The sequence below is a fragment of the Neopelma chrysocephalum genome, unplaced genomic scaffold (assembly GCF_003984885.1).
Source record: "Neopelma chrysocephalum unplaced genomic scaffold, ASM398488v2 Primary Assembly neopelma1_87527, whole genome shotgun sequence".
NCBI classification, from domain to species: domain Eukaryota; kingdom Metazoa; phylum Chordata; class Aves; order Passeriformes; family Pipridae; genus Neopelma; species Neopelma chrysocephalum.
This window is the reverse complement of record NW_020916882.1, coordinates 1-8,799: the sequence shown is the minus strand read 5'-3', so window position 1 is coordinate 8,799 and position 8,799 is coordinate 1. Positions and strand designations below refer to the sequence as shown.

The following is an 8,799-nucleotide window of genomic DNA, read 5'->3' as shown; positions in this document are numbered from 1 at the left end:
AAGGAGATCCCTCCTGGTCACTGTCTGGGTTTCCTCTCTAATGATGGGACATAGAAAAGGGGACTCTTAGACTTAATTGTGTGTCTGTTTGGAGAAATGACACTGCTGAAAGAAGTGTCTCTGCCCAGCTGAGAGAAGGACCATCATGATTTCCTTCAGCTGTGTGCCAGCAGGTTCCCCTGGAGCCCCAGGGACAGCTGGAGGGAGCCCAGAGGGGCAGAGCAAGGGCTGCCTGGGGCTGTTGCTGTGCTGCTGAGCTGGGCCGGGCTCCTGGCACACAGGGAGCTCCTGGCAAGCAAGAAGAGCTTCAAAGAGATAGCTCTGCTGGTGAGCAGCTCCTCTGCACAGCCCAGCAGGGCTGAGGGCACTGCCTGCAGCACCCAGGGCACAGGAGAGAAGGCAGAGAGATGAGAGGCAGCCTGGGCTGGGAGGTGACTGAGCTCTCACCACACAAGAAACCTTCCCAGGATTTGAAGGAAGAATTCTCTGGCTGTAGGAAAGTTCAACTTGCCTTCCTGGAAGCATCTCCTAAAGCTGGCCCATCCCACAGCTTCTAGGATCTTTCAGCAGGACTCTCCCAGTTGCTGCAGTGCAGAGGAAGTGGCCATATGGCAGAGCAGGGCAGGAGCTGCAGGCAGCAAGGGCAGAGAGGAGAAGGGAGCAGGAGTTTCAAGGGATCCTGGGGTGGGAGGACAGGGGAGAGCTGCTCAGGGGAGGAACCTTGCCAGCCCTTTGCCACGGTCAGGCTCTGGCTGTAGAGCAGTGCAGGTGAGTTCCTGCAAGTGCCTCTCCCAGCTGCCAAATGCCAGCAGTGGCAGGAGCTGTCAGGATGGCTCTGCTGGATTTCCTGGGGTGCAGCAGGAGAAGCTGCTGCAGAGCAGGACTTGCTGCTGCCCCATCAGAGGCCCAGGGCAAGAAGGTTCCCTGTGCCAGGGCTGGCTGTGGGGTGGGAAGGTGGGGGTGCAGCCAGGGGTGCCCAGGGCTGTGGTGTAGAGCAGGGTCCTGCCCCCAGGGCTCTGTGTGCTGGGGCAGGGACTCTGCTGCCTGCCAGGGGCAGCTCTCAGTCCGGCCAAGGAGCTGCCACGGGGCTGGGGGAGAAGGGCTGTGGGGAAGGAACAACTCCTGGGAGGGCAGAGCAGGGTAGAGTCCTTCTGATCTCCACAGTGTGCTGCAGGGATGATGGCTTGTCACAGCTCCAGATCAAAGCAGGAAATTTCCCAGAAGGTATTTGCAAGAGGCACAGACAGACAGGGGAGACTTTAAAGAGAATGAACCAATTCTTTCAGTGTTATACTCTGGGTTGTCTGGGTGCTGACTGAGACAGAAATTAATCTCTGAGCACAGGAGGAGACACTGAAACTTGAACTCTGTTAGATTAGAGGGGATTGAACCTGAGAGTATCAGACATCAAAACTGTCTTATAGACAGCATCAGTGTCACTTTTCCAGCCTCCTCAGGGTTGTTCTGACATTGCCACCAGAGCCTGCCCAGCGAAAGCTTGAGCCCCCAGGGCTGGGATGGGCTCTGGCAGCACTGGCAGGGCCCAGCCCTGGGCCCAGGGAAGCAGCTGCGGGCAGGGACAGCTCCAGGCAGCAGAGCCCTTGGCAGGGAGTGGGGGGCAAGTGCCCCCAAGGCCTGGGGAATGGGGTGTTCAGGCAGCTCTGGGGGCCCTTCCCTGCAGCTCTGCTGGGCACTTTGTGCTGGGCCATAGAAATGAGGATTCCTGCAGTGGAAAAGAACCTTCCCCAGATGTGATGGTAAAAATAGAAAACACAGGCAAAATTATTGTAAGCTCAGACTAAACTTCTGCTCTGCAGCCCCAGCTCTTCTGAGTCATGGGTGTGGACTGGGAACTTCTGTACTCAAGGTCTGTTACATCTGACATTCCTTGTTGTGTGTGAGAGCTGTATCAAAAGAGTTCCATGTCCCACTGCAGCAGAGCAAGACTGACTCCTTGGTAGTGCATTTGGTGACATTTGACACATTGATTTCTTTTAGAAATGAAGTTGCTTTTTCACAGAGGTCTGTCTTAACTGTTCCCTGTCTTTTCCTTTTCTGAACAGGCCCTATGGTAAGAAACAACAAATGTGCAACAGCAGCTCCATGCCTCAGTTCCTCCTCCTGGCATTCACAGGCAGGCGGGAACTGCAGCTCCTGCACTTCTGGCTCTTCCTGGGCATCTGCCTGGCTGCCCTCCTGGCCAACGGCCTCATCCTCAGCGCCGTAGCCTGTGACCACCACCTGCACACACCCATGGGCCTCTTCCTGCTCAACCTCTCCCTGACAGACCTGGGCTGCATCTGCACCACTGTCCCCAAAGCCATGCACAATTCCCTCTGGGACACCACAACCATCTCCTACACGGGATGTGCTGCACAGGTCTTTCTGCTTGTCTTCTTTCTTGCAACAGAATATTCCCTCCTCACCATCATGTGCTACGATCGCTACGTTGCCATCTGCAAACCCCTGCACTACGGGACCCTCCTGGGCACCAGAGCTTGTGCCCACATGGCAGCAGCTGCCTGGGCCACTGGGTTTCTCTATTATATGCTGCACGCAACCAATACATTTTCCCTGCCCCTGTGCCAGGGCAATGCCCTGGGCCAGTTCTTCTGTGAAATCCCACACATCCTCAAGCTCTCCTGCTCACACTCAGGCTACCTCAGGGAAATTGGGCTTACTGTGGTTATTGCCTGTTTAATGTTTGGTTGTTTTGTTTTCATTGTTTTCTCCTATGTGCAGATCTTCAGGGCTGTGCTGAGGATCCCCTCTCAGCAGGGACGGCACAAAGCCTTTTCCACGTGCCTCCCTCACCTGGCCGTGGTCTCTCTGTTTATCAGCACCTTATTCTTTGCCTACCTGAAGCCCCTCTCCATCTCATCCCCAGTCCTGGATCTTATTGTGTCACTTATGTACTCAGTGGTGCCTCCAGCACTGAACCCCCTCATCTACAGCCTCAGGAACCAGGAGCTCAAGGATGCCCTGAGGAAACTGATAACTGTGTGTTTTTCAGAAGCAATAAACTCTCCTTCTTCTGCATGTTATGTACCTCATTAAAGGCCAATCCTGTTATGGACTTCATTAAAGGCCCACCATATCTTCTCTATCTTTTACTCCTGGTAGGGTTGTTATTTTTGTGAGAATTTGTTCACACCAAAAAATCTTTATGTCTGTAAATATATATATAAAAATATATATATATTTATATATATATAAACACCATTTTCAATTCAGTGTTTGCCTTCCTAGCCTGGCCCAGAGGCTGTACAAATTGGCAATTATACTCACTATCTGCTTAAGTACCAAATAAAGAACTCTGCATTGGTTTGTTTGCCTGACATCTTTCCTCTCTGACTTCTCTTCAGCTGCAGGGTCGGTGCCTTTGTGCAGAGCTGGGCCAGAAAAGAGTCCCAGCAGAGCAGCACTGCCAGGGAGCAGCAGCCCTTCTCCTGCGTGGCCTCCTCTTCCTTCCCTTCCTCACTGTCCTGCAGAGCCCTGTGTTCTTGGAGGCCTCAGTGCTCTGGCAGTCGGTCCCAGTCCTGCTGCAGGACTGTCCAGGGACTGCAGGCAGGGACAGCCACGGGCACTGCTGGCACAGAGCTGACCTCTGCAGCAGCACTGCCATCCTGCAGGGGCATCTCCTCAGGCCAGGGCCTGAAAGCTTCCATCTGCTTTCCACTTTGCTCTCCAGGATGTGCCCAACACAATGCCCTGCAGAGGAAAACAACAGAGAACAGCACAAGGGTGGGAGTGCTCAGGGTGGGGGCACCCAGCAGTGCCCTTGCACAGCCAGCGCCGCTCCCAGCACTGGCCTCTCACCCCAGGCCATTGGGCTTGTTCTTCCCTCCAAGGAGGGACAGCAAATGACCAGCTCAGGAGTCCAAGTTTGCACTGCATGGACAAGACATGCCCATGTGTCACGGCTTGGGGCTGGGTGGGTGGAAGGCTTAGACAAAGTTGATGGCAGAAGCCGTCTCGTTGAGCTACGAGGGGCAGAAAGGACCCCCTTGCTTTCCAAATTCCTTCTCAGAGAGGAGCCTGGCTGTAGGTGGATCCAATCTCAGGCTCAGAGTTTGGTTTAAATTGAAGGAATTATAGAGGTGTGATTCAATCACTTTGTCCTGCAGGTTTTAGTGATGGCAAATCAGAAATATTTCTATAAAATGAATTATTTATTATGACAAATGAACAGACAATTGATCAGACAAGAGAACAAATGAAAGACCTTAAACAGAATTCTTTACTGCACACTATAAAAGCCAAAACCTCCCATCAGTATAGTGTAAGATAGGACAGTGCAGCCTATCAAAGTAATTCTATTAAAGCAATTGGATCAAAGCCAGTAAAAAGAAACAATCCTGAAGCACAGATTGAGGTAACTCACCCCACAACCACAGGGGGTAGTTCTCTCTTTTCCACACAATCCCTGGGCAGTGACCATGAAGAGCTGTCCCTGCTTCATGGCAGAAGCTCCACACACTTCAAGGAAGTCTGTGGAAGAATCTGCCACATGACAGTTGGACGGGGTTTTTGTAGTTATAAAGGGTTTGACTGCCAGACATATTTGCAGGCCAGGGAGCAGTTTATCTGTCCAATCCTGCTTCAGAAAGCAGGATGTGTGTTTGAAGTTTCATGAAGCATTTTGGGTTTAGCATAATTCAACATTAAAAACAGCACCTTGACACCAACAGTAACTCATCACAGACAGTTTGCATTGTTTGCATTCTCTGATCATTTTTTAGATATTATCAGAGCAGAGCATCCTGCCAGAAACAGTCCCTTGATTCCATGAGGTTCCAAAACATCTCAGGGTTCCTTTGGTTCCATGAGGCCCTGCAGTGTCACAATGGCCCATTGATTCCTTGAGGTTCCACAGTCTCTTGGATCCTTTGGTTCCTCAAGGCCCCCAAGTGCCACAATGGCTCCTTGATTCCACGATGTTCCAAAATATTCCAGGGTTCCCTTGGCTCCAAGAGGCTCCCCAGTGTCCCACCGGCCCCTTGATTCCAGGAGGCCCTGCAGTGTCCCAGTGGCCACTCGGTTCCATGAGCTCCTGTTGTGGTTTAGCTCAATTTCCCCATCCCATCCTGTGCTCAGATCCCATGAGAACTGCAGAGAACCAAGCTGAGAACACGCCGGGCCCTGGTCCTCTTTGGTGCCCGGGGCTGCCCTGAGAGGGAGTCCCCGGCCGCTGCCCCCGTAGCCGCCGCGCCGTCCCCTGAGCGCCGCTGAGGCGGCAGCGCTGGAGCGGGGCCGTGTCTGCCCGGAGCCGCCGCTGCCACGAGGCTGTCGCCGCTACCGCTTTTGGCCTGCGCTGCCCCGCAGCCGCCCGGCACCGGCTTCCCAACACTGCCGGCGCCTGGAAGCGGAGCCAGCGCTCCTGCAGCGCCTCGGAGTCGCTGCTCTGCCGCCACAGCGGCTGCCGCCGGCGTCTGTGCCCGGAGCCGCCGCTGCCACGGGGCTGCCGCACTCACCGCCGGGGTTGCCGCTCGCGCAGCCGCCGCTCTGCCCCGGCTGCACCAGGACCCGGCACCGCCTCGGGCCTGCGCTGCCGCCTCAGCGGCCACAGGGGACAGAGGGATGGGGGGATCTTTGCTCTGCAGCTGCTGGGGCCTTGCTTTGTTCTGCCTGGTTCTTTGCTTTAGGAAAGTTGCTGTTCATTTTCATGCTCCACTGGAACACCTCATCAATTCCAAATGTTTCCTAATCCAGGGGGAGGGGTTTCTATGGCATCGGAGGTCCCACCCCTTGGGACACATTGTCAATAAACCATCCAGCTGACTGGGATGGGTTGGCTTGTGATCAGTCAATGCTTTGGAGAATGCTCTATTCTGGTTGAATGTTGCCCTATAACCTTTTGTCAAGCTCCCTTATTTTCTGAAGTTTGCCAGTAAAAGTGTCTTATTTGACCTCCTGAGAAAATGTGTGCAGTGTCTTCTCCCTTGTGGTCTCTCTCAAGGTATTAAAGGAACTGGAGGCCCTTCTCAAATATTTGGAGGGTGGATATTTTTGGTGCCTTTTATATTTTTCAAAGTAAAACCCCTTCCACGAGCTTGTAGCTCAAACCTGGGGTCTTACAGTCACTATCCCTGGAAGTGTTCAGAAAACATTGAGCTGTGGCACTTGGGGACATGGTTTAGCAGTGACGATGCCAGTGTTGGGTTAATGGTTGCACTCCATGATCTCAGAGGTCTTTTCCAACCTCAGCAATTCTATGATTCTGTGGTGACTCAACCACTTCCCTGGACATTCTGTTTCAATGCTTGATAACCCTTAGTCATCCCTTTGATGCTGCAGTCAAGGAACAGACCAGTGATTTTCACAGTGTTCCTGGATCACAGGATGTCCAAAGCCCAGGACATTTCCATCAGCACCTTGTCCTTCCTGCAAATCAGAGTCACCTGAAGCCTCCAGGCCCTTCCCAGTGGCAGAGACCCCCCAGGAAGCAAAGCCCTGTCCTGCCAGGCTGCCCAGCCCAGCCCTGTGTCTCTCTGGCCCTGGGGACAGCAGGGATTGCTCTCCTTGGGGCACCTCAGTCCCTCTGCCATTGCCATCTGCCCCCACCCCAGCAGGCTCTGGAGCAAAGCACGGCTGAGGTCCAGCCCAGCTCTGCTCTGACAGAAAGAACTGCAGTCAGGGACAGGAAGAGGACAAAGTCTTGTTTAACCAGACTGAGAAATTAATGGGCTCAGTGACCTCCCGTATTCCTGGGCACTTCAATGACCCTGTGGATCAGGTTTGGTAGCAGTGAGGGGGCTGCAGGTTTCCCTTAGGGAAGAGGAGATCAAGAGTTGACTCTGTGCCAGAGAGAGCCAGTTTCAGGTGGCTCCAAAATGGACCAGCCAGTGCCCACAGCTGAGCCAAGAAGCAATTCCAGAGGCACCTCTGTGATCACCCTTTGGAGAAAGGATAAAATCCAGGGTGCTGTAGCCCAGAGAGGAGTGAGAGAAATGTGGGAGAAACAACCCTGCAGGCACCAAGGGGAATGGAGAAGGAGGAGGAGTGAGAGAGAGCCTTGGTGGGGTCCTGACAGCCAAAGCCAACCCCCCAATCCTGGCAGCCACAGCTCAGCTCAGCACAAAAGCTTCTTTAAGTCTGGAGGTTCTCTGCAGCAGCTTTTTAGCAGAGCTGCCAGATGGGCCATCAAAGGGGATGCTCAGCTGGGTCTGAAACCTGTGTGATCCTTGTCAGCCTTGGCTCCAGTAGAATGATGGAAGAGTTTTGGTAGGAAGGGGTCTTGGACATTCATCAAGTCCAACCCTCTGCAATAAGCAGAAACATCCACAACTAGATCACATTGCTCAGAGCCCCATCCAAGATGCCCTTGAATGTTTCCAGGGATGAGGCATCACCTCTCTTGGCATCTGTGCCAGTGTTTCACATCCCTCACTGAAAAAACTTCTTGGTTATATCTACTTCAAACCTGACTTTTTTTAGTTTAAAATCATTTGTCCTATCACACCATATCTAGGCCCTACAAAATGTTTTTCCCCATCTTTCTTAGAAGCCTCTGTGGTGGTGCATCCTCCCCCCATTCTCCTCAGGCCTGGTCGATGATCTCAGGAGCTCCTGACAAGCCTTGACCAAACCAGCTGAGCAGTGAAGAGCCCCTGGACTGGACCAGGGGTGGGGGGAAGTGTCCCTGGACTGGACCAGGTGCTCCTGGATAATAAAGGTGGGAACAATCCAGAATGGAACAGCTGGGGAATACGGGATAATCAATCATCCCATGAAAGCCTTGGAATATTTCCTACCTGAATTGTAGCCCAAATGGAACAGTTTGGATACAGTTCCCAAATAGTTTGGAAACTCCAGTCATTACTGACACAAGCATGGAAATTCAGCAGATAACTAAAGCCAGTCACCTTGGGAGTCCATAACCAGCGGTGCTGAGGGAGGCCCTGGCAGCTCCCCAGCACCTCCCTCTCAGTGGGACACCTCTGGCAGCCTCTGGCAGCTTGGGAACCCTCCAGTTTGCAACACTCCAAAGACCGTCGCTGAGGCCCAGGACAATTCTGATCCCCCTCAACAAACACTCCTCCAGTTGTGACCCTTGTCTGTTGGGAAACACAAAGGGATTTGGGGGAGTGTTTCCCTGCAACAAGGAGAATTTGGGAGAGGGACCTTTACACACCCAGCTATTGATGTGTCCACACATCTCTGCCTGGGGGTGGGTGTGAATTGACTGTGGTGGGAATGTTGTTCTTGTGAATCTATAATTCAACCACTGTTAAAATTGTAGCAAATGCTATTGAATCACTTGATAACTGTTCAACTGGTCAATTATTAAGTGCTACTAATCTCTTTTGCCCCACTTGTCTTTGAATCCAAATCCTTTGCACCCTGACCCTCTTGCATCCCAAGGTTCTGTGTAAATCATTCTCTTTCATCAAAAAATATCTATTTTTCATGATGTCCACTTTGAAATCTTCCTCCTTACCTAAACGACAAAACAACTCTAATTAGCTGTAGAAGACTTTAAGACTCGAAGACAATTAAAGGAAGGGAAAAAAATTTTTTTTCAGTGTTTTAATGGATCCCACAGTGTGTTTGGAGCTGCATCAGCTGTCAGTCCGATTGGCCATGTCAGAACTGGTGAGGCTGGGGGGTGAGGAGGAAGGCTGATCATACAGGGTCAGTGTGGATCTCCTGAGGAGACACTCAGCATCAAGATCACTTGGAGAACATCTCTATCACCTCTTCTCTGAACTAAAAAAAAAAAAAATTGAATTAAAACAAAAAAATTACAAATTTTGAAAACTTGTTTTGAAATTGCCTTGAAGACAATTAAAGGAAGAC

General features: G+C 52.0%; 1 protein-coding gene across 1 annotated transcript; it reads left to right on the top strand.

Moving 5' to 3' along the window:
* Positions 1 to 2,079: 2,079 nt before the first annotated feature.
* On the top strand, positions 2,080 to 2,994 carry LOC113979692 (olfactory receptor 14J1-like; the record flags this gene model as incomplete). Its single annotated transcript, XM_027707004.1, has 1 exon — positions 2,080 to 2,994. A coding segment is annotated over exon 1 (909 nt), but the record flags the coding sequence as incomplete, so codon positions are not given.
* Positions 2,995 to 8,799: the final 5,805 nt, after the last annotated feature.